Raw genomic sequence first — 26323 nt, 5'->3', positions numbered from 1 at the left:
CAGGGATATTTCGTAGTTGTTTTTCATTGTCTAGGGGATATTCTAGCATGACTGTAACTCAAAATATCCATATTTTATTACAAATAATCAGGAGATTTTAGGATTATTAATTATTTTCTGTCTACATACTTGAAGCTTCAAAACCTTTCATGTGATTAAACTGTAGTTTTCTCATCAGTCCTAAATATTATCCTTATCCACATACAATAGACAGATATGTATTTAAAAAAAAAGCAACAACTGAGTGAATAATTGTGTATATGAGAGGGTGTGTGTACAAGCACCACTGTGGATTAAATGCAGTGCAAACCATTGGGTTGTGTGCACAGCTGGAAAGGAGAAATTAAAAAGCATGTAATTATTGAAGTGTGTGATTCACCATGACTTAATATTAATTTACTAGTGTGTCCTAGCTTCTTCAAAATGAAATCATAAATTAATTCTGTGGGAAATTCTGAGATCTTTAGATTTTTGTTCCATGCAAAGCACAACAGCCTGACACAGGGAGATGTGCTGCTGCTGTTACTCTCTTCTATCGATATAAAAATGTAAAGATTCATTTAGACCAAATCTATCATGATTAAATCAGTCTTGTTCACCTTTGTAGGCATTGCTATGTAACAATTATTAAACCTGATGCTAGGTTTATGTTTTTGAGGAAGTTACAGGTCAGAAGTACCTGCCTAAACCAAAGCAGAAGGGAGTAAGGAGAGAGGCACATTACTGTGAAGTGACTTGCATAATGATCTGGCTGAGACCCCCCACTAGAAATAGAAGAGCATCCTATATATATGTTTTGATATGTGGCACTTATTTTGTCGACTGTTTCTCTTTCAGAACAATTCTTCCTCATTTGCATGTCATTTTACAATGCTGATAGGCTTCTTAAGTGACAAGAATTGCATCAGCCTGTAGGTTCAGCACTAGTTCAGCTAAACAGACAGACGTTTCTTCATTCAGAATGACATTTGTTTGGATGGCATGTGGTTTGAGTGCATGTTATTCATACTCAATTATGGTGGAATAGATAAAGAACTGGAAGACAAGGACACACCCATGTTTCTTAATGGAGAGCCATTGTGTCATGCTTTTAGATCTGAAGTGCCATCCAAGTGAATTAATTCTAACAATCTGTTTTCCAATTCCATCTGGCAATTATTCCCTTTTCAGAATAGTAAACTTTGGTCTTGTTTGCAGATTTTGAACAGACTTTTTCAACAGATCCATAACCATGTCACCATTTTTCTGTCTATTCAAAGGAATGGGAAGACAGCTGGGCAGGTGACAGCAGCATTGAGACTGAAGGGATGTCACAGTGTCTTCCTCTGCCTGAGAGCATCAGGTCAGGTTCACTTTCTGAATCAGATCATATTTCCAAGGATGTGGGTAAGGAATGAGTTTCCTAGATCATTCTGTTTCTCAGTCTTTCCAGTCCTGAAGACTTTGTCTATAGCACATGAGTCTACTTCATGGAAGTAATAATTTAACATTTTTCTGCATAGCATTTTGATCTGCTCAGGCTGGAATCCGTACAGAGAAAAAAGTTGAATGTGTCTCGTGTCTGCCAATGTGGATGTATGGAGATAGTAACACTGTTTCTTCTTCTGTGATTCTATGATTCTTAGACTGAAATTTCTTTTTTCTTTTTTTTTTTTTCCTTTCTTCTTCTTCACCCCCCCCTCCCTCCCCCCCCCCCATCCCCCTCCCTTCCTTTTAACTCTTAACAGTTTTTTGCTATGGTGAGAGCTGTCTTCAAAGTGCAGATGAGTTTCACCCATGCTGTCAGTGTGGCTTTATCCTCAGCTCCCTTTGAATTATATGCTTGTGATTCTGGTAATAATTTTCTGGCCTCTGAATCACAACATTAAAGCAATTCTATCTGCTTGGACTCTTTTAATGTTAATATCGTCTATATTTAGCTTCTACTATAAACATAAATAAAGTAATAACAATCAATATCATACTTTTCCATTAGATGTACTACAGTACTACTTTTCCATACAGTGCTACAAATACTTAGCATGAAACTTGCTTTATTCAAGATAAGATCAAGGTATGAATAAACAAGGTCTGGATTTACATTACATTACACCAAGCTAAAATTGGCTCTAATATTTCTTTAATGTCCAGCATAGTTAAACTAATGATAGTCTTGCATCAAATGTTAGATAGCTATGTGAGTATTTGTGTATGAGTATGAAACTAAATTATTTCTATCAAAGATACTGCACTGTTGTTTTTTAAGAGCACTGAAGAACTGCAGGTTGAGGGGGGGAATTTTTTTTTAATTGAAACATGTTAGGTGTCTCATGGATGTTCACTCAATGAATCCATCATGATAGTGCTGTCTCCAGGGAAACTTGGAAAGTTATTACCTAGAAACTCAATGAAGATCAATTATGTCCTACCACCTGCACATAAGCAATACATTTGAAGAATAGCAACTGCATGTAATGGAAACAAAGTGACAAAGGAAGGTTTTTTCCTGCTTTAGTATGTCAGTCATTGTAAGCAGCTTGTTCTCTCTGCATCTTATCTGATGAATTATGAGGGGAAAGTGCTTTCAGTACCAGGAAAATGTTGTCTTCTTATAATGCATCCCTTTGCTGTAGGGTGACAAAGTATCTTTACAGCAGGTGGGTCTTGTGCCTGGGTGCCACCATGAGCAAGCTCAAAGCAAAGAAAGTCCCCCAGTGGGAAAAGCTAAACTCCAGTGTCTTTCTTGGATGGGACAGCAAAAAGCTGTCTTAGGTTAGCTTAATCAGCAAATGCTGCTAATTGCCAGCAATGGGAAGATACTGAGCTCCACCCCCTCACCACCCTTTGCAGCACCATAAAGGGAGTTTTTAACAGGTGTGAGTGTTGTGTGAACCGCTGCGGAAGTGATTCCTGTAAGGATTCCTGGATTTAATTATTATTAATGATGCTACAGTGCTTTGAGCCATTATTACAGCTCTTTATTAAATGCATAGCATGCACTTTTTTTTGTATCCTGGAATTACAAATTCTAATGGATATTCACTACTAGAAGGCTGTATTATAAAAATTTAATTCTGCTGAACTTATTTCTGCATTTTCATATCAATTTTAATTAACTACCATGGAATTGGAAGCAAATAAGAGGCTACAAGAAGAAAGTTTTTAAAGAAAATCTGTTAAAATATGTATTGGAATGCATTTTATTACTTATGATGATTGATAAATTGATTGATAATTGGTTCTACCAAAGGCTTAGTGCAGAAGCACAGTTTAGTACCTGTTTTCCAAGCCAGCATCAGACCAAGCTGTTTTCTATTTGCATCTGAGGATACCTAAGATTTGACCTAGGAATTCTTATGGAATCTGCATACGTATTTGACAGCAGTGCAGCAGATCTGGCAATGCCTTACCTCTTCCACAGTTTTATGGGCAAGTGCCTGCTAAATCACGTGCTCCTGTGAAATGCAGCCTGGCTTTGCCACTTTCAGCAATAAATTATTATATAAAGCACAACAGTCTTGCTTTTCAGACTAGCTCTCTCTAGGAATTTCCCACAGTTAGTGATACTAACAAGGATTTGTATAGTACTTCATGTATTGGTTTCCAGACAACACCAGAGGAAATGCATTATTTCACAAGTATGCCTTCTTTTCTGTTACTGACAGAGATTTTGACTGTAGTCCTTTTTGCCTGAAAGGTCAGTAATTTAGTAATGTCAGCCAGGTGGATCTTTTCTTATTGACTCATTAATATAACAAAGGGCAGCTATATCCAGAACGATTATTATAGAATATACAATATCCCCATCTGTTACAACAGGTTATCAATAGCCGAGATAGAATGACTCATAAGTCTGATGCAATGTCCTATGCATATTATACATCATGGTGACAGATGGAAGAAGGTGGATCCAAGCAGATGAATCTGGGTGAAGTGAATATTGCACGTATGGGGGTAGAGTGCAGCAGAGCACCAGGCCTAATTTCTTGCCAGAAAGAGCAGCCTGCCATTTGGCATTCTCCACAATCACCAGTGATTACCAAAAAAATTCAACTGAGAATGCAGAAGTGCTCACAGCACCATGTATCCTGGCCTTAGTGGTGGCTAAGCAGCTGCACAGGGGTAGCCAAGGGATATTTTAGCTCCAGAAGAGTATGCCAGAGTGATAAACTGCATAAACTGCTCAGGTATGACTGCATCTAGATTTTATTTTTGATTGACTGATAGGGCTTCCCAGTGTCAAAGAAAAAGTCATTCTGAAGTAAGTGAGGTGATAAGCACATTAGTAATAGAATGCAGGGTACCATATTTTCTGTAATGGTGATAAGTACACAAATCCCAGAATATGTGTAAGAGTGCAGCTCTTGGTAATAATAAAGGTAACAGTTGGGTTTGCAATATAATATATTATATATTGCATATATTTTGTATATTATTATATAATATACAATATATAATTATATAATAGTATACAATATACAAAATATATATAATATATAACAAATATAATGTATATATATAAATATACATGATATTTTATATATGTATGTATATATGCATATACATATATAAAGTTACAGTAATGTATGAGTCTGAGTTTGGGAAGGGAATATTCTTGAGGTACCTTCTGCAGATGATTTCATGCAAAATCCAGTTCTAGGTAGGGGTATAAATTTCTATTAAATTCACTTAACCGAGACTTTCCACTTAAAACTACAGTTTCTTGCTTTCCTGTGATCTGCCAGTGGATACTATCAGAATTCATCAGCTGTATTTCTGAGGGCTGGCAAATAATACAAATATATGACCAATTATCTCAATGGTCTTTTTGAGCACTGTGATGTTATTTCTTCTCAATTACATCAACCTGCATAGGTGAATTGAGGAAAGAGAGACATGTATTTGAAATATGCCAAAAATGTACTTGTAGCCAAAGGACGTTCAATGTAAGGCAGCACTGTGGACCAAGGGTACTCCGTGACTTAAGATATGTTAAGTTTGGCACGGGTCTTGAGCATGTTAACAGCCCTCCCTAACATTCACAAAAGAACTCATATGCCATTCTTTCCTCCATGCATACAGTAAGAGCCACCTCCATGAGGTCTCTGGTCTGTTGCTGGGAGCACACGAACCTCAGTTCCTGTTATACCATGTTGTCTTGGATTCTGATCCTTAAAGCTTCTGGATTAGCTACAGTTAATAAAGAATTTTGAGTACCTTGCAGGATCAGCTGGAGTCTCAGATGCTCAGACCCACCCAGAATAATTTCATAACAAAAATCAGCTTTGTAAAATAGGCTGTGTTTAATACATTGCATACTGCCTATAGTAGTATAAGGTTCAAGAGAAGATCTGAAAGCAGGGGGTAAATGCCATGGAATGGCACATGGGATCTATAGTTCCATTTTGTACCTTCCTCCCTCTCCTTTCCCTTGAGGAAGATTTATATAACTATACTCCCCATTCTGTACCTTCTTCCTTTTTGCCTACAGTACAATCCTCATAGCTTGAGGCTGAAAAAATGAGCTGTCTAACAGCTGTGCCTATTTTAGGAAACCTAATGATTTACCTATAAACAGAAAGGAATATATCTGTAAGGTTCATCATAGTAAACCATGTGCTTCTAATAAAATATTGATTCTTTCTCACCCAGTAATTTATGGCCTCAGTTTGCTTGATTGGGCACCCTGCTATTTTTTCACAAGATATAGCAATCACCGAGGGCGTTAAGGTCATTGTAGAATACCTGTAAGCTGTGTGTGTTTTTTAGTTCTTTTTTTTCCATTTTTATTTTCCTTTTTTTTTTTCTTTTTTTTATAACAGTATAATCATGTGCAGCTTTATACATTGTTATTACAGATAGATGAATCCCTGCAAAGCAAGCACAATTGCCATACCCAAGGGAATCACAGTTTTACATTTACACTTAGCTGAATTAATTTACTGAATTGGTGCATGCTATTGTTAAAGGTTGCTACATATAATTTCTCATAGTCACAGCTTTTTATGTGAATTCTCGAGTGTCACTGGCAGACAAATGAAGGCCGGGTTAGGGAGAATGGGGTTCTGTGCTGAGATGGCTTTCTTCATTACTCTCTTTACAAGCATCTTCGTGGTTTAGCACCTTATATTAAATGTCATACATTTCCAGAAATAGATGATAGCAGGAAGAAATGCAGTTGTCTTGGGACAAAAAGGTTATTTTTAGAGCCCCGTATTTCCTCCTTCTCATCAATTTTCTGTAATATTTGATATTAGCGTGACACATGTAATGTGTATATAATTGAACTACTTGCTGCATTGTGTCCATACTCTATTCATACTTGGGTTTTTATTACAGGAAGTTAAACATATGCATGTGGTGACTGATCACATAATTAAAAAATGGAAAGAATGTCCCTTAAAATCTGTTTTTACACCCATTTGAAAATAGACTGCGCTGCCAATTATTGTGTAAGAGGACATCATTCTGGTTAGACTCCACAAAGGATCTGGCCTGTACATTCCTTTAGTGTCTGGGTCATTTGATCATGTTCCCACAAGACAAGAAATTTCAGATACCTCCCTTATTGACAAAACTTTCTGGCATGTATTTTCTCATTCTGTCTTGAACAGCATGGAATGAAAAACATCAGGACAACTGTTTTTCTTCTGATAAATTATCAGTCAGTAGTCCATGTCACTGAACATAAACTTGAAATGTGTGTTACTGGGAAACGATAACAAGATCAACAACCATAGTAAGTAAGTAATAACAATAATGATAGTAATAGTGATGATAGCAGTAATAACAACAGTAATAACAGCAATTGTGTTGGTGAGGGCTGATGAGAACACTGCCAACATACATTTCTGAAATTAAATATTTCAAAGAATCTTTTATAGAGTATGATTTTTAGAGTATGATTTTGCCAAAGATTCTTTTCCCAGAAGCTGACCATACTCCCGCTCCTTCTGAGCCTTTATTGATCACTTCTATTTTTGCTGCTGATAGGTGTTGTTGGCATTGTTTATAATTACAGACCATGATAGAGTCAATAATAATTGAGGAGAGAACCTGCATCCTCCTTGGGTTTGGCTCTAGCACAAATTACTATTCCTAGATTGCAAAAGGGGGAGATGAAGGACATTTGTCAAGGTTTTTGAAAGGGATGTGTCATTAGAGCAACTCATTCAGCCTTGATTTCCTTGTTTTAATTCTTGATTTCCATGTCTTGTTTCCACATCTACCTGATACTGTTCAAATGCGTTTAGTCTGTGCGTACGAATGACAAGGCCTTAAAACAAAGCAATGTGTGTTTCTTTGAAAGCAATGGCATGCTTTGTAGAAAGTACAGATACACAGGAGGAGTGTTAAAATAATCTCAGGACACACTGAACTGGGCTGTAATTGGATGGTTTCCTCTCCTTTCTCTTGTTTATTGTATTGTAAAGGGAAATACCAAGTTTCAAGTTTTTATTCTCAGAATACTTTGGTGACTTAATTAAATCAAAAGAAGCTTCAGATGCAAATATAAAAAGTCACTAGGCCTAAAAAGCTATTCTGGAAGTTTCTGGTGGTTTCTGGATCTGAGACCCTACAATGTGAACTGTTGGCTCAATGTTCAACATTAACAATGATTTCCCATTAGTAATGGGATATAAAGCTAAAGCTGGCATATCTCCTATCTGTGCTACCTATGTCACCAATACACAAGTTCTACGATAGCTCTGATTAATTCTGTCACAACTTGGTATTTGAAGTCGGGGTGTGGAAAAATCACAGGTTAGTGGCAGGTGCCACTGGTATCCATCCATCCATGGAAATCCATCATCCTCAGAAATAGCAGCTGCTAAACTTCTCAAAGCTTCTTGTGAACATCCTTACTGCACACCCTAGCAAGTTTTTTGAGTAGAGGCATGCAATGACATCGTGGTATATCCACTCAATTTTACTTCAATGATAAAGAAATGGCTCCTGAGAGAGCTAGAAAGTCTTTTTCTGGATCTCATCAAGCTCCATGGTCAGCTGATCAGATAACTTCTAATTAGCTATAGTTAATTTTGTCCTTTGTTCCACTCGCTACAATGCTTGCATGTTTTTGAAGACATTTTAAAGCAAGGAAATATATTTAATTCTTTCATCATTGATACCAGTATCTGAGAATATTAGGAAAACTGCTCAACAGTGAAAGAGGGTTATGGATTAGACAACTTAATGATAAAAAATTCTTAACTTGGGACTTTTGGAGTGAAACTAATGAAAAGATAGTAGGGAATAGTTACATAGAAAAAGGAGATATTTTTTATTATTGTTTGTATCAATTTGCAGCTGTTTGGCATTGCAGGTACCAGCTGAGAGGGATTTCCACATAGCAGTGCCCACTTATGATCATGTAATTATAAATTAGTACTATTTGAACACAAGTTCTGAAATGTGGATGTTTACTTTTGGTTTTAAGAGTCCACATGTAGGTTTCATACTTACACATTAGAAAAGCAACTTTAACTTCTGAATTAGGTTTTCAGTGGATCAATGCTTTTTGAGCTGCATTTAGCTCATTCATAATTAACGTAGTATCTCTCTCCAGAGCCTCATTCATTCAAATTCTAAAAAATGGTTTCATTCAGTAATGCAATTTTTAATACATTTATTTTTCCTTTATTATCACTGCAATGACGAATTTATTAAAAATAGCTTGTGAATTAGTGGAATAGTGGAGAACTGAAGGATTTTCAGCCCAGTAACATTCTGTTAAACTCAGGACATGGTGCAGGACAGAGAAATTGAAAAGAAGTAGTTTTTGAAGTATCACAAATCCATCTCATCCTCTGGCTTTTTTTATTCTGCTTTTCATTGCATAGAGGAAAAAGTATCCCATTTTTTAAGTAGATGTTATTTCTGCCCAACCTAGCACCCTGTAGTTATTCATACTGTGCTTATCCTCATATAATTATTAATATCGTGTAAGGGCTCAGCAAGACTCTTCTCATTATCTCTCTCAAATGAGAGCAAAATGAAATCGCACTGACCTACCAAGGAGCTAAAGCAGTGTGTGGGAGAGCAGTGTGGTGCTTAAAGGGTAATGGTCTGTCCTGCTGGCCCCTTCAGTGTGCATATGACAATTTTCTAGTCAGTGTGCACCAAGCAGAGTACTGAGTGGCACCTAGGATTAGTGAGCCTGAATCTTTTCTGAAATAAAAGCCTGGCCTGAAGTGATGGAAAAAGCCAGCGTTCCTCATAGCAGCAACAGGCTCTATTTGCAAAGGTTAGTCCCATAGCAGATGTAAAGCTCTAGTGCCATTGATTTAGGAGGGCTCATGCCAGTTTGCAGAGCTATGGGGCTTACTTCTTGAGCCTTAACATACTCCAAAGACAAAATAAGATCTGTTCCTGACTGCACAATGTAGTCAATTCAAAGTTCAGTTTCTATTGATCTGTAATGGAGCTCGTTTCTTTGAGGGCTTATATATTTGAGGTTACGTATCTGTAGCATCCCTGAGTTTCACCTAGGAGGAAACACTGGAGCACAGTCTCAACCCTGACCAAAAGTAAGGGGTAGCTCTACTGGATGGCAGGACACTGAGATCTGTCTGCTGAGTCTTGCCTACTATAAAATGGATGAGCAGAGCAACTTCTTAGGAACTTGTGATTGCTCTGATTAAGATAAACAAACATGTAAATCAATAAAATGTGCTCATCCCCCTTTCCCAAGAATAATAATTCTATCCAAGAACCAGAATCTTATTCTGATATATAGTTGTTCTTATTTAGAAATAGCATGCTCTCTGAAGGAGATATTTATAAATAATTATCAGAATAATATAGTGGAATAATTACACCAAAACTGAGAGGTACTGAACATCAAATATCTGTATATAATGTGGCCTTCATATGTTTAAAATACAGTCTTCCAGAATCAGGTTATAATCTTATTTCATAGCACAAAAGTGGGCAGAATTCTATGGAAGAACCTTTTATGTTGAAGTTTTCCTCTTGGAGTTTGTGAATTACTTAGACCAGAATAAAAATGGTTCAAGCTAATGCTTTCCACTGGGTTATGTTTTATTCATTGTTATCAACCAACAAGAACTAATTTACCCATGCAAAATTTAAAGATTTCAAAAGGGAAATGTAATTTAACCTAAAGATCTGAAACTGCCTGTAGAATTATGTCTCAGTCTTCAGAGCTACTCCTGTAGGTTGGTGTGACTCAGAGATTGTGCTGCAGTGTGTTCTGGATATCTCCTCTCAAAGGCTTCTCAGAAACCACTGAAAATCAAGTTAGTATCATACCTAACATCTTGTACCTTTTCTAAGGACATCTGGTTTTAGTAATGGCTTGAAATTCAATATGAATTTAGATTGTGGTAGTTGTATTCTAAGGTTAGGATGCAAACTTTACAAATAAGTTTAAATGTTAAAACTACATTTTTAAAGTTACTTAAACTTTATATTAAGAAGGTATTTTCCCATACAGCTAGCAAGAACCAAAATAACCAAATAACAGGAAATGTGAAAAGGGGAAACATAAAGCAGAAAGTCGGCTGTTCTCACATTAAAGAGGAAGCTGGTTTTGATGACATCATGTTTATTTTCTTATTGTATATAGGACTTTGTGGTGATCAGCTTAGGAGTTTATTCCAGCTGCAAAAGAATTCTCTTCAGCTTTGCTTGTGAATATCACTGTGGTAAATATGTCATTTGTTAACACAGACAAAACATTAATGTCTAGTGAACTTTTTTGTTTAGGTTGTTCACTCCCTTCCAAAAAAACAAAAAACAAACAAAAAAAACAGAACAAAAAACATCCAAACACACAAACAAACAAAGCAACAAAAACCACAACAACTAAAACACCAACAAGCTTAAACCTATAATATTATAATATTATATAATAGTATAAAAGTATAATAATAGTATAATAGTATATATTCCCAGTGTCAGTTGCTCAGAGTTGTTTAATAATAAAGGTGTAAGAACATTTACAGAGATAATTTTATAAATGTTCCTCTAGTTATATAAGGAAGCAAGGCAGAGCAATATAGTAATATTGGTGGCTGGGGTTAATTAGCTTAATTTCTCGTTGTAGTTGCAGACATTTGGAATCTTCTCAGAGTATCACATTATTGAAATTACATCTTTGTCATATGAATAACATTGTCTAGAATAAAAATTGAGTACAAAGAAACAAAGCTAGTCAATTTGGAGATTTTAAATCATTCCGTAATGCTCCCTGAAACACATAAATACTTTGAAATGAAGACCAAAATTGTTTAAAAGCTAAGTAATTAATGAAATTTTGCCTTCGGGGTTGAGAGGACTCATAACTGTCACTAAAGTACTCAAAGAGGCTTGTGTAATTGTTCTGTCTGTTCCTTACATGTAGAAAAAAAAGAAAACCATGAATATGGCAAAGTATAAAGGAATATTGACTATAGTTATAGAGAAAAGAAATTACAAGAACTGAACAAAACCATAATGGATAATAGAACTGGTATTCCAGCTAATAGAATGAGGAGGCCCAATTGTCCTTGTAAGCAGGTGTTTGGAGCATCTGAAAAGCTTTATTTTAATGTGAGCTCCTTGGGAGAGCAGGTACTGCCCGGGATGTGAAATTAGATGCTGCAGAGACTGGAGGAATGTTGTGGAAGAACATGATTCTAGTGCAGCACTTGGAAGGTCTGACCACTGAGGAAACAGAGGAAAATGATTAATTGTACTTCAGTGAAGTGAGCACCTGTGAAGAAACACGTAATTGTAATGTGGGTAAAGTATGAATCTGTTTCAGAGGTCCTTCAGTAAAACAATATATACTTCGAGGTTGATAGTAAGAGAGCTGCTGCCCCTGGAGCTCATCTGCTATAAATGGTTGACGAGAAGAACTGGCTGGTAAAGGAGAAGTGTTAATGTCCAGTGAAATGCATTATATGCTTTGTTGTACCATATATAAGATAGGGAGGTTTGGAAGACATAGGGAAGCCTTTCAGCAGCTCTGACTGAGCACAGGTGAGGCCTTGGAACTGGTGCCAGTCCCAGGAGTGCAGCACGTGAAGGACATATGAAGAAGTATGGTGGGATGGGCACAGGAATGAGGGGCCCATCAGGCTGCAGACTGGAAGATCTTGCTTTGTTTAGCAATACAGAGACCTGCTGCCTGTCTATGTAAAACAGACAGTAAATAGCAAGGAATAAGAAGACAGAAGTTTTTTTACAAAAAATTATTATAAGCAATAAATAAATGATCAATGATAAATCTAGGCTTGCGGGAAGCTCATAATTTACAGGTAGGGTCTCTAGGTTTTTTGTTTTATGGTGGTATTTCTATGTTTAACTTCTAGTTCTCAGGTCTGGTGATTCACAACCTGGTAGCTTGCAGCATCTCAAGGCTGAATCAGAAAGGACTACAACAGCTCACCCTCTCTTCCTGGAAACTTAGGGGCCAGCTCTGTTTGCACACTGCCTTTTTTCTTTTTTTCTTCTATGCAAGAAATACATCTTAAAGCAAGGATTTTTTTATTTATTTATTTTTTCCCTTCTCTTCTAGTAAGTCCTGACTAAGCGGAACAAAATCGCCACCTAGTGAGGATAGTCTCCCAGATCTCTCATTTCAGGCTTTTTACTGCAATTACAATTGAGCCAACTATGTTTGTGAAGTATTTTGCTACGTTTCTTTGGTTGAAGACGCTACATTTGTTCTGTGCAAGAGCAAATAAAGCAAAATTAATTTGCTGAACAGGAAAATAGGAATTTCCAAGAAAGTGTGTACCAAGCATAGGGATAACTATCACCTCTCTATGCAATTACAAATTGATTACTTTGCAGTGTATTGACAGGGTTCTTGAGGAAAGGGCTACACTCAGTGTCTGAACTGGTTATCTTATGTTTCCTGTGTGGGTTGTGTTTTGAAGAGTCTCTGGTCCTAGTTTCTCTGAATGAAATACTAAAAATAGGTAAACTGCATAGTTGGCTGAAATCCACAGAAGTATCTGGGAGTGGTTTCATTTTTAGTGTCTCTGTAATCACTTTAAATGAGTGTAAAACAAAGATAAACCTACACAGACCAAGTTAGCAATCTTTGTAAAGGCTTCCAGTTAAATCCCCTTTGTAGGGTTCTTGAGTCCTCACTTCTGCACTCTATGACTTTCCTCTTGTTTCTAGTCTGATGCTTTTTTGTGGCTTAGTTCCTGGTATTGTGCAGAAGTAAAAAGAACATCAAGCTTCAAAAGGAGGAAAAATCTTATTTTAATCAAAGTGCCAAGACTTTATTTAAAATGCTGATATTTAAAATGTAGTTTATATAGAATTCTTTTCCTCCACTGCTACATTTAGGCATTTAAGAGTCATAGACTCTGCGAAAATTTCAAGACTGAGATAAGGGAAGCTATGAGAACCTTCAGGTACAAGAATTGTAACTTTCAGATAACTACATGAAAAACTTCTGGTGAAGTCATGACTGAAAATAACGGAAATTATTGCCCTTTCCTTGGTAGAGTTATGGTGAGAAGTGTTTCTTGATATTTTCAAAGCTGCATATGCCAGTTAAGTTTTGAATCTACTAATGATGTAGAAGGGATTTTAAAAAAAAACAAAACAAAAACCAAACAACAACAACAACAACAAAAAACTTCAGAGCTGAATTTTTCATTTTCCAAAGGAGCTAATTTTAAACTGCTAAATGCTACTGCCTACATTTATTCCATGCTTTCCTCAGTAATAAGTCTTCCAAGTGTGGATGTAAGACCACTTAACTGTGCTTAAGTGCTAGGACTTTGAAATAATGCTTCTTCATATGGGGCAGGAAATATAGCCGTTACTTTCATGTATCTGTTGTTAAAAGAGAGGAAACTTTTAAATGGTGAGAAACAAAAGGTATGGTTATGGTTTTACAAGTAAAAATAAAGCTTCAGCTGAAATGGAATATAGCACATTTGTGGATATTACCAACAGCTCTTGGAAAGAGACAATAAATGATTGCTTATGATAAATGATCTACAGTGTCATCTGAAGGACAATGTACCACATCCAGATATCTACAGAACCACTGTAAAAACTTTGATGAGGTTCACTGTAACAGACATAAAACTAAATGTTATCTTTATATGTATAGTTATATGTTAGTGGACCCCAGTTCAATATCTGACTGCAGTTCTACCAAATCTGTCACCACCTTAGTTTTTCATCTAGCAACAGATTTTGTGTTCAGAAGGGAAGGAAAAAAGAAGAAAAGAATCTGTTGTCTCTGGTATTGAACCTTTAACCAAGAAGTTGTTGCTATAGCAATTATGTTTCTAAAAATAGTAAATTTAAAGTAACAGCTTGTAAGAGATGTTTTTTTTTCTTTTCATATTTTTTTTTTCCCAAGGTCTCTCACAGTCCACTTAAAGGAGCTGGATGTCTGTATTGTCTGTCAACAAAATACTCAAAGTCAATTTGAAAAGAAGAAAAAAACCTTTCCTTTAGGCTAGCATTATATCAGTAAAACAGCATTATAGTGCAGCTGTACAAAAAGAACATAGAAACATTTAGAAGATATACAAGGACTTTCCCTGTTATTCCCCACCCTCTATCAATACTAGGCCATGGCTTTTCAGATGTGGCACAGTGCAGTGGGTGATACTGGGCAGGAGTAGGCTGCCATTCACAGGGAACTACAGATATCTGATGTCTCACGGAAGGAAAACCCTGGCCATTTTCAGTGGCTGCAGCAGTCACTCTTAATATGTGCCAATCCACACTTCAGTTCCCTTTCTTAGGGCACTGGTACCAAGTACTCTAACACTTTCACTCCTTTTTCTTCTCTATTCTCAGTGGAGACTGGGAGCAAATGAAGGTGATGCTGCTTTGCTGTGTTAGAAACTGGAGAACTAGACCAACAGCACTGGTGATGTTGGTAAGCAATGTGAAAAGTGGCATGTAGCTAAACTATGGCACTACAGTCCTTTCCTTACTGGCATAAAAGAGTGACAGTCTCAGAAACTTGTCAGTGGAGTAATGAGAATCATTTTTAAATGTCATTCTCTGTGAGTGGAAACAGGAAGTGGAATATATCTGAAATTCAAGTTTTGCTTTGTCTTTCTCGGTTGCTCTGAAGCCAGACGTGTTAGAGACTCAGAAAAATGTTAAGTGAGAGTGTCTGCTAGTCCCTGTAAGTCCACTGTGCGTCAGGACTGATGTTAAGTTGTGTAGTTGGATCAGAGAAGAACTGCATCATGAATGCCATGAGACAGCTTGTGGCTATGATTCTAGGAAACACAGCTTGAATGAAATCTGAAATTGCACCAGCAGTCACCACAGTTCTCTGAGAAACTTCTAGCTTAAGAAGTTGTATTATATCTTTGCTGGACTACTGGAAGGTAGATTCTGCTTGTAGTAAATTATTGATGTATAAATTCATCTCTGCTGCTATTGTGCTGAAAACAATATCATTTAGCACTGACATTTTGTACACTGGTTATTAAATAAATTACCATTACAGTCCTTTAATTATCCTTATTCTTATTGAATAGCTTGAGAACAGAGATAGATACTAGTGTCTCGCCAAGGTTCTACATTAGTGATTTTAGGCCTTGTCTGTTGGGAAAGAATGGAATTTGAATTCCTGTATTTCTTCTTGCCATTAAATAGATCTTTGGATTTTATAAACTCTTTGGTGTAAGAAATGTTCTTGCTTTAGAAGGAGTTTCTGTGAACTTGCATCTGATTTTTTCTTCAGAGCTACAAGGAGTTCTATACAAAATATTCAATAACAATAGTAAATGAACTGGAACCTGCATGAAGAAATTTATTTTTCACTGATCTATTCTCCTGTAACACTGTGAGATTCTGAAAAAATACTGATGTTTATTTTCATACAGTAAATTTGTTTGAGCTGGGACAAACAAATCTGGAGAGAATGAAAGAGTGCAAATGTAAAAGCAAAAAATATGTAAAAGTGTTGAAGTAAATACAGAAATGATTGAAGTACAGGACATTGCAGTCTTCACATCTCAGATTCCTCATTTTAACAAACAGTGAACAGATAAAAGCTAGCATTTCATAACAGCCAAAGAGATTAGGTATCCATGTTTTATTTTCCTAAAGTGGGCCCTAATTTATCTGAATTCCTTCATGGAGCCCAGCCCATGGGCCAGCTATATATTGATTTCCTTTATCTCAAAATGGATCTTCAGTAAGGTAGGGAGGTATTATAAGAACTGATGCTACAAAAAAAAAAAACAAACAAAAAAACAAAAAACAAACAACAACATCCATCAGTAATAATGATAATAATAAAAACTGCTCCAAGCTATGGTTTTCATAAACAACGGTGGAAAATTATAAGGTATAAAATTACAGGGCCAAATTTTGTGGAAGAGAAGCTCTTTGAACAGGCTCAGGACCTTGAATATACATACTCTATGGTCTCTTCCCCTGCCTCAGAATGCTTAGTCGCTATGGATTTGTCCAGGGCTGCTGGCTGATGCTGGTTACCATCACCAGATCCTATCTGCACACCTCACTTGGGTGCTGTGGGATTGCATAGCTCCCTGTTGAGCTTTCTGGTTCCTGGTTCCCTGTACCTTGCAGAGCAGCCAGCTCTGACTGCTTCCTGACACATGTTAAACTTGAATAAATGTTTAGCTTTAGTTGTCATTACCCTTTATTTAATAAAGTCTTAAATCCCAACAGTTTTAGATTTCCAACTTTTGTTTGTTAGTTTGTTTGTTTTGTTTTACATGTAGAATGTGTAGAAATAAATTTCTGAGATTTTTTTTTTTTTTTCCCCTGTAAAGCTACAGTGAATATAAGTTCTGCTTTTATTCCAGAGCTGCAGTGAAATTTCATTCTATTGCATAACACATTATATTCTTAGGGACATATCTGTGGTGAAGCAATTTGCACTGATGTTTGCGTACTTTTTCTTTCATAATACACAAAATGGAATTAAAGAAAAAAGCACATCAAAATAAAATCCAGTATAAAGATTGATAAAAACAAAGAAGAGAAAGGAATATATTTAAAGAGGAAGGTAGCCAGAATAATGACACAAATGTTTATAAAAATTCATAGCATCACATGGTAATTTTGTTTGGAAGGGACCTAAGAAAGTCTCTAGTTCTATTTCCTGCTCCAAGTATGGTCTGCTATGAGGCCAGACAAGGTTGCTCAGGGCTTTGTCCAGTTTGATCTAGAAAATCTGCAAGGATGGAGAGTACAGGACCTCTTGGTGCCATATGATCCACTGCTTGACAGTCTTCATAGTTAAAAAAAATTTACTTTTATCAGCTCTGATTTTTCTTGCTTTGAGTTACGTACACTTTCTTGTCCTTCTGTTATGTACTGCTGTGAAAAGCTTGGCTCTATCTTCTCAACACTCTGTGGGTATAGCAAGGCTGCCATTAGGACCCCCAAAGTCTTCTCCAGGTTGAACGTTCCCAGTGACCTCAGTCTCTCAAGCTCCCTTCTCAGAATGTGAAATGAATCAAAAATATACACATAATCGGGAGCAGTGGAATGAAAGTGGTTCTTTGCAATGGAGATATTTTCTGTGCAGAGGGATCTTGTCATAAGAATTTCCATACTGACTGTGACCACAGTATGCTGGTCCTCCAAGTATAATACCAGTCCTGGATGTGTGCTAAAAATTGCTGGTCAAAATTCTTTCCAATACAGACTTGCTAGAGGGACATATTTTTGGTGGAAATATTTTTTCATCCTCTCTGAAAATGGGAAACCACCACAACTGAGCATTTTTCCTGAAAACTGGCCAAAAGTGAAAAGTTTGAGAGGAGACGAATCTTGACCATCTTTTCACTGGAACATGCGGCCATTGCTTTCTGTGAGCCACGTGAACAGCTCCCTGCAATTGCAGCTCTATTTTTGATCTGTGCTAAACTTCAACCTTTTCAATACTTGTGTTGTTTTTTTGCCTTGTTCTTTATTGGCTTGTTAGTTCTATTTGTCAGCTTACTGATTTATTATTTTTATATAATAGTCTGACTGAGAGCCCTGGAAACTCTAGCTGAGGCCTCCAGCTGTGGTTAAATAAGTAAATGAATATAAACCTTTTTGCTCCCTTGACTCTACAAACAAAACTGCACTCCAGATTTCAGTCAGTAAGCTAGACTGAAAACAGGTCTTTTCTTTCAGGCAGATATGAAACCTATCCTTTAAATTATTTCCTCCCTGCATATATGAGGTAAAACATTGCCTTAGTTATCTATCTGCGGCTTGAGATTGGTTCCTTATATGCATTCTAAGTAATGAATCTTCAACTGTCTGAAATCGAATTAATGAAACTGTATGCTATATGATAGATAATACATTAGAACATACATTTTCCAAAAGCTAAAATGCATAAGAGCAGGTAAGTAACTGTCTACCTCAGGTAAACAATTTTAAGAGGTTAATTAAGGAGGTCATGCTGAAGGAGAATTTGAGTCATTAAAGAAAGGCAGGAATCATCATTACACTGTCAGTTTGTCCTACAGAAGAATCTTTCTCAGATGAACTTTAGATTTCTGCTAAAACTTGAAAACTAGATTGAAAGGACTTCAGCCTTCTTCCAGCTGAGTACAGGTGTACTGAGGACATAGGATAGCTAGCAAGCTGAGACAGGAGGAAGTTCTTTGGGGGACCCACTGTAATTCTGTCAGTATGTCACGTTCATTTTTCTTGACTGTTAGTTGACACCAATTTATGTACCACACCTGATTTTAAGAAATGTTATGATGCTCTCTGATTTAATTGACTCCGCAATATATTCTTATTATTCTGGTTTCACCTAGATTAAAGTATTTTGGGGTTTACTTTGATACAGACAAGGGAAGGTTTATTTTTTTTTCCTCCTTGTTATCCACCTTTGCTTTGACTATGTTCTCACAGAAGTTTTACAGAGTCTCAGTTTCACAGGAAGATCTGTAGGTGACCTGTGCATTGCTCTTTGTAGCAGAACTGCACAAAGCATGTTCTTCTGGTTGGTTTCCTTCGCGCTTTTGTAGACAACACCTGAGCAAATTCAGAATGTCTGTTCGTGCAGTTTCACTCACAAAGCAGTAAAGAATGGGATCGGCGATGCAATTCAAACTTGTAAAGGCTTGTGAGATTCTGTAGATCTTATACATTGACTGTAAAATCTCTAGGTTAGAGGTCTGAGGTTCTTTGATGCTCCTAATAAGCAATACAACATGATAAGGAGTGAAACAAACAATGAAAGTAACTGTGATGTTCAGTATAAGTTTCCTGACCTTTTTCTTCTCTTCGTCTACTGTGGCTTGATTACCGCTCACTGCTTGGTAGATTTTATGGTAGCAAAACAAAATGATTATCAAAGGAAGAAGGTACCCTGAGCATATCCGGAATAAGTTCAGCTGTGCTTGCCACCATTCCAGGGGGTATTTATCATAACATAATATATGATTGGTAGAATTGCAAGGATCATGAAATACTTCTTTATTTATCAGTATAACTGAATTAAAGGTACCTTCCAGAAGCCAAACAATTATGCTGACAGTCAGTGAAATTCTTCTTGTGCGTAAGTGCTGGAACTTCAGGGGGTGAACTAATGCAAGGTACCTATCGAGAGAGATGCAAGCAAGAAATGCAGTGCTGGTGTAAAAATTCATGTACATAAGGAAGGCAGAAAACTGGCAAAGCCTGGCAGAGCGTGTCCAGTTATCTCCATTCCACGCATACTCAATCCACAGAGGCAGAATCACAGAGTACAAAAGGTCAGCCAGAGACAGACTAAAAAGGTAGACTGCCAGCTCGTTCTTTTTCCTCATCTGAATGCTCGACACATAGAGGAATATGCAGTTGATGGGAATACTGATCACCATCACAATGCTGTACACAAATGGAAACAAATACTTATCCAGGGTGTGATCATCATGGCACTTCTCAGTGTAGTTCATTGTCCACCATGTGTAGTTTTGGGCTAATTCCAGCCCAGATACAATAAAAAAACTAGCCTGTAGTCTGATTGGTGCTCATCTGTTAGCTTCTCAGGATCTGTTTGGTAGGATTCCATCGTTCTGTTGAGAGGAAAAAAGAATCAGCTACTACAACATTTTGAGCTTCTTGATGGTATTTTTGTTTATTATTTAGAAGATATAAATTGTAGGAGAACAAAAGATTTAAAAATCTCTAGCTGGACAGTGCAGGGGAAAAATCTCAATGTCTAAGAGGGTCAAGATCAGTCAGACACAACTTAATACTGCAGAAGCAGATTGAATAACTGAGACACATCAGAAAGGCAGAGTCCTGCACTCACAGGTCTCTCCTGCGAGAATGTCAAAGATTGGAGAGTGCACCACAAAAAAAAAACATGAAAAGAATAAGGTTTTGGCAGATTTCTTATTCCTGATACCCTCCTTCTCTTTAAAACAATGGTGGTACAAGGATAGGAAGATGGGGATTCAGGTACCTCCAGCTCTTGGGATTCACTCAGAAGAAAACAAGTGGCCAAGTTGTACCCATGTTATGAATCACCCTTACTCATCCTTAGACTTCCCTATCTCTTACTAGTATGCAGTCCCCCAATAACTTGTCATGCTATTCCAGCAAAGGTTACTGAATGTCCCAGGAATGTTTATGTGAAATATGTCAAGCTACTGGAATGCACAGGAAAATCTGTCAGGCTTAAGACTTCAATGAGACAGTGACTGTGTACAGTTTCTCATTTACACTTCTTTCCTCTAAGAAATTGTACTTGCTTTTCATGAGTTTGTAAAATCACTAGCAGTTAAGCTCATCTTAGGCACTATTAGAACCATGGGTGTCAATAGCCTTGACATGAAAATACCAGTCAAATGGCAGCTCTAACTAGAGCACTGCAACTGGGAAATTTGGGTGCATAAATTTTGGAAGCACAGGAACTGACCATTCAGTAAGAAAGGGGGTGCTACTATAGGTATGAGACAATTGGCAATCACTGATTATATCATGGCTCTGTCATTTGGAAACACAAGCTGTGATCTAGCTCTGCTGATAAATGTACAAACTGCTTCAGAGATCACCTCAGCAACTCATCTCTGTTTTGAGTCTAGACTGCCAGCAGAGGAGATGAAGAGATTGTAGAATGAGTAGGTTGCAAGATAGAACTGTTTACAAGCATACTCACATATGAACCAGCTCAAACTGAAGACAGTTTATGATATAAGAATTTTCCTAAATGATGAGTAAACTCATTTTGCCCTTTATGAGTCTGATGAATGCATGTGGATGTTTGCGGGTTTACCAGAGAAATCCACATAGGTTTAGAGACTGTTGAGAGGTTGCTACATGAATGTTTCTTTTCTATCGAGAAACTTTCACTGATATATGCACATATATATATATATATTAAAAATGGAGCAATGAGAGAACTAGCCTAAACTTCATTTTAACAGCCATTGCTTTATTTGATCAAGTTGGCTAACTTTTCACAGTTAGTAAAAAAATCACTCACATGCTTGAAAGGCAATGAAAATTCTTGAGGACTCGTCAAGCTGTTCAAGTGAGAAACTTTATTTACAAGATGACTATTTAAAAAAAGGCAGTGTCTGTATGCAAGGCACACATAAAGTATCTGCTACTTGGTGTGGTTCATTAAAACCGCATGGTAAATAGGGCATGTTAAGCTTACCAGCAGAGATAGGTATCGGAAATTAAAAATCAAGCCTAGAAATTGGATCTCAGGGTTTTCCTGGCCCACTTTTTGTCCAAAGCAATGCAAATATTTGCAGATAAGTAACAGATAAAAATATCTCTCTTCTTCTAATCATTTTCTAATCATTCTAATCATCACATACCTTGCAGGGAAACATGCCCTTTCAGAAGCATGTATGCAATGCAGCAGTAAGTGCATGAGACAGTGTTTATATTTGTCATGTGACTGAGAAATAGGAATTCCTTTTCCCTCCCCCACAAAGTCTTTCTCCATTGTTAACTGACTTGTTATATTATAGACTCAACATCCCTAAAGCTCCTGACTTGTCTCCTCCCACTGGTGGCTTTATCAGCTCATTCGTACTGACTTACAGACCAACAAACCCACCTCCAGCTATCTACTTTTAACTGTTTTTAACAGTTTTCCTCCACTGATCTCACTGATCATAACACTCAGCAGTATGTTGCACCTGCCTGAACAAACTGTATGTTCTTTAAGGCAAGACCTTGCTTTGCTCTCTGGCTACCTGCCTTAAGGAATGAACAATGTAAGCTACAACTGGAAAATAGGAGGCTGGGACATTGAAGATAATATAAATAAATAAATAAATAAGCATGCTGAGATCACATGAAATTTCCCACCTTGTCAGTTTTTCTGTCCTTCATGTTCACAGTACCTCATGGCCTTCTTTCAACCAGTATCTTCAATAGTTTCTATGGACAAAGCCCAGGAGGCTGTCTGAACTTCCCAGGTAATACATGTCTCAGCTCTAATGACACATTATCAGTGCTACTTATACGAGGACATGCTAAAAAGTGTGTCATTCTGGCATGTATTGATGACCTATAATGAAGTGTGTCACAAAGCCAGCAAGTGAAGAATATCACAACATACATTGTAGTTTTTTGAGCAAAAACTTAAAAGCAGAAAGATCTGTTTTGCAACTGATTACAACATATTTCTTTACATATTTTTCTGAGATCTTCTATCAGGGAAGCCTTTTCATATCATACTTCCTTGCTTAGACTTCTCTGATAATTATGGCTGTGTAACATAAAATAATTTTTCTTACCTGAAAATACGATCTGAAGCACTTCCAAGTTTTTTCTCATCTTCTGAGTGTACCCGCTAGTTTTGTCCGTAGTATATTTCTCAATACTCGACTCTCTCTTTCAGACCAATGCCTATAATTGCCCCAAAATCTTTGCCATTTTGCTATATAAAATCTGCTATTAAAGGAACTCTGGAGAAAAAAAAAAGATAACTTGCAGTCAGATGTAAAAATTAGAGAAATGGCCTAGTAAATGATACACATCAAGTAATGTAGGGAGACAAGCTTATAAACTCATTTCAGGAATATTACATAATGTGCTGGTATTCATGTATTTCTGCAGAATCTAATTTAGATTCAAAGATTTCACAGTCTCAACATTTATGACATTTTGAAAGTAACAAAGTATGCACTTATCCTTTCATAAGCACAAATACAAAATGGACGTTCCATACTCTGTAAAAAAAAACTTCTAAACAAAGGCTGGAAGAGTATTTTTAAAAAATAAAAATAAAAAAATCCAACAAACCTGCCACAGTGTGGAAAATTATGAAAGATGGAGCAGACTGTGAGGATTTTGTATTAAAAACAGGAAATTTGGTCACTAAAACCACCGGTTTAATTTTGGAAACATCCACAATTTTCACTGCGTGTTCTTTATTTAAAATTCATTTTCATAAAAGGGGAAGCTGAGGTAAAAAGTACATCACATTACACCATGATACACTTTTGAATGTACTTGGCTTTTTAGATAAGACTCAAGAAAATACTACTGTATCAGCTAGATCTGTAGAGTAGTTGCTGTACTAGTGCTACTCTGTTTTCAGACATAAGATGGAAAGACAGATTTGTTCTTTCTCTAACCAAGTTCACTGAAGCAGATTGATTTATGTTCTTAAGATAAGTTACATAGCTAGACTGATTTCCTGAAGTACAAGGACCACCCATCACTGGATATTTTCTTTAATGACAAGATCTCAAAACTTAATTCTGAAAACCTTCAGTTGAAGAGCTGAAATATGTCCTCCAGTAATGTGGACATTTTTGCTTAAAATGAAAGGGATTTATTCACATGCAACACTATTTTTCTCACAGCTCACTGAGATTCAGTAGAAATTCAATTAGATTTGAAAGAATTCAGCCTTTTTAACTTTGAGATACAATTCAGGGATTTATTTATTTATTTATTTATTTATTTTTAATAGAGCATAGAGATTTCATTGATGTAAACAAATAAAAATATATATGTATATATATTTAAAAACATGGGCCACATGGATGAACATCATTTTGCTATAACTTTCTGTGCATCGTGGTTTTTTTTTCTATACGTATAGAAAGATGCTGTAGAAAATATTTTCATTTTCATTATGCCTTGTACTCTAGAAAGATACTTTTAGAACAGCTTGTTTTTCTGCCAGGTTTTAATGATGGTGTATATTCACATAAGCAATGCTGACTACCTTGTTAATGCAATAAAATACTAAAGAACAAAAATAGAAGAGCTTCTGGAATGCTTTGTGAGGCAATTTTACAATGAGTACAGGACAGGTTGGAATCCTCAAAACTTATGCCCAAATCCTTCCATCCTTTCTCCTTTCTTTCTCTAAGCAATAGGTATTTTGATCATGGCAGTACTACTACAGTAAAAAATCAAGCTGTCATGTCTTTTCTAACTCATTATTTTGAAGTTATTTGCCCTTGTTTCATTTCGAAGTTAAAAAAGTACATTTCACTTGTGTTGGGGGGTGGAATATTACTTCCCCCAGAGCAGCATTTTCCAGCCTCTTTTTGTGTTACTGTTGCATAATGTCAGCATCACATTAAAGGAGAGCTAGGATAAAACCTGTATCACAACATAAACAATCTATCCACTGACTTCTTCAATTTTGTGCACTTACCTAGAGAATCAAACGTTCCCACAGAGCGGTTTTACTCCTCTACAGTCAGTAGGGTAATCAGCGTCTGATTCTGAGAAGAGAAACTGCTTCAACAGATAAAGTAACAGGAAGCTGCTCTTGGATGTGCAAATGAAGCAACAGCTCACAAGCCTTTTGATTTATTTCTTTTCCTTTTTTTTCTTTTTTTAGACAGTGTACTCATGTGGAAATATGAAAAATGATAGTAAGCAGCTTGGTAAATCTTTTATTTTTTATTAGTATATTTAGAAAAGTTTTAATTAAAATACTGCCAAATTGCATGAGTAGAGTATATTACAAACCTCTTATTTAGGACACAATGCATTATGCAGAGAAACCATGCCACAGAAATAAAACACTGTTGGGTTTTTATTTATATGTATTCAAAATATAGAGGCTTTTTCTGACCAAAAGATTTGGCACTTTCTGTTCCCTACAAATTTATTACAGAATCAAAGAAAAATGGACATACGAGGAATTCATAAAAAATACATCATGAAGATCTCAGGGGTTCCTTCTACAAAACCTAATTATTTTCAAAGCCTGTATTACTGTGTTGTTGTTTCTATTCAGTTTGCTTACTGATGGAAGCAAGTTTGTGAACGGTACTAGTTAACAATAATGTCATGCACTCCAATTTGCATATTTGTTTTTTCTTTATACAAAATGAATAGGAGATTGTATGGTTCTTTCATGGAAGTGTTTCTTTTAACAGGTAATTAGGTGAAAAAAATTGTTACATAAGCAGAGTTTGTTCATTCCCTCTGTGATTGGAAAAATTTATTGTGTACTCTTATTTTTTTATTTTTTAAAAATTCAGTTTAGAACAATTTATGTCAGCTTCTATGAAACTGGGTAGAATTTTTTAATTGCACATCTATTGAGTAACAAAAAAAAAAGAACCAACACAACCTATCTGATGATTCAGATACTAAGGAGAAATGAATCATACAAATTTGAAAGCTCTGAAATTCATACTTCTCTGAAAACAGTACCAAGTAGCTCCATATTTAACCACTGGATGCAGATATTTCATTACTTCCTTATTTCCCAGACAAAGCATGATTTTTTTTTTAGCTACAATTTTCCTACTGATTATCAAATCATTCAATTCTATCTGGTCTCATAGCGCCCTCCAGCTTGGTGAGATGGAGGCTTTTCAGCAACTCAGCTGGAAGAAGATGGGTTAGTTTAAATTCTCTGTTTTCCTAACATGGCATCTACTAAGAATAATGTTTGGTGCACAGTTGAGGGTTCCTATAGGTCACTGAAGAAAAAGCAACATTTATTGCTATTAGAAATAGTGAAATGTAGTTGACATATTTTAAAGGTATTTGTTGAACAGTTGATGGGGGACTGAAGAATCAAAGGAAGCAAGAGAAGAGATGATCATTTTATATGTTTCTGGAAGTAAAGTTATATACCAAAAGAGAAAAAACAAACAAACAAACACAAAACCCAACTTTTGTCTGCTTAAGTATGGAACAATTCAATTTCTGATATGCGCAGCAATTGGATTACAGGTTTTTTGTTTGTTTGTTTTTCTGAGATCTGGATAAATGCAGTAACTTAAATCAGTCATCTTAGAACTACAGGTGTTTTTGGGGATTACAGCACTACTAAGAAGGAATTACTGAAATACAAAACCATCACAGTAGAAATTTTTATACAAAGACAAAAAACCCAGTGAGTATTTTGTTTAAGTCTTCAATAATTTTATCAGCTGTGAGTTTACAGAAGCTTCAGATCAGACGTACTTATGTT

At 36.3% G+C, this 26323-nt stretch overlaps 2 protein-coding genes across 3 annotated transcripts in view; one reads left to right on the top strand and one right to left on the bottom strand.

Moving 5' to 3' along the window:
* The first annotated feature begins 1365 nt into the window (after positions 1–1365).
* GALC (galactosylceramidase) overlaps positions 1366–26323 on the top strand; it is a 61989-nt gene continuing 37031 nt past the window's right edge. The window contains exon 1 of the mRNA XM_085550506.1: positions 1366–1386. Coding sequence (XP_085406632.1) covers positions 1381–1386 — 6 coding nt within the window. The 5' untranslated portion in view covers positions 1366–1380. The remainder of the gene's footprint in view (positions 1387–26323) is intronic.
* On the bottom strand, positions 15723–24653 carry GPR65 (G protein-coupled receptor 65). 2 transcript variants are annotated; one of them, XR_014947256.1, is made up of 3 exons: positions 24542–24653; positions 22662–22832; positions 15723–19973 (listed from the first exon to the last, which is right to left on the bottom strand). XR_014947256.1 is itself a non-coding variant. In XM_085550509.1 (2 exons), the coding sequence occupies exon 2, from the start codon at positions 19851–19853 to the stop codon at positions 18831–18833; it is 1023 nt and encodes a 340-aa protein (XP_085406635.1). In that variant the 5' UTR covers positions 19854–19973; positions 22662–22800; the 3' UTR covers positions 15723–18830. The 2 variants fall into 2 exon arrangements, 1 of the variants encoding a protein (XP_085406635.1); XM_085550509.1 differs by lacking the exon at positions 24542–24653 and having other exon boundaries at positions 22662–22800.

The sequence above is a fragment of the Coturnix japonica genome, chromosome 5, assembly GCF_054131305.1.
Source record: "Coturnix japonica strain WE chromosome 5, WE-NBRP24, whole genome shotgun sequence".
NCBI lineage: Eukaryota > Metazoa > Chordata > Aves > Galliformes > Phasianidae > Coturnix > Coturnix japonica.
Note: the sequence above shows the minus strand (reverse complement) of the source record. Positions and strands in the feature narration are given on the sequence as shown.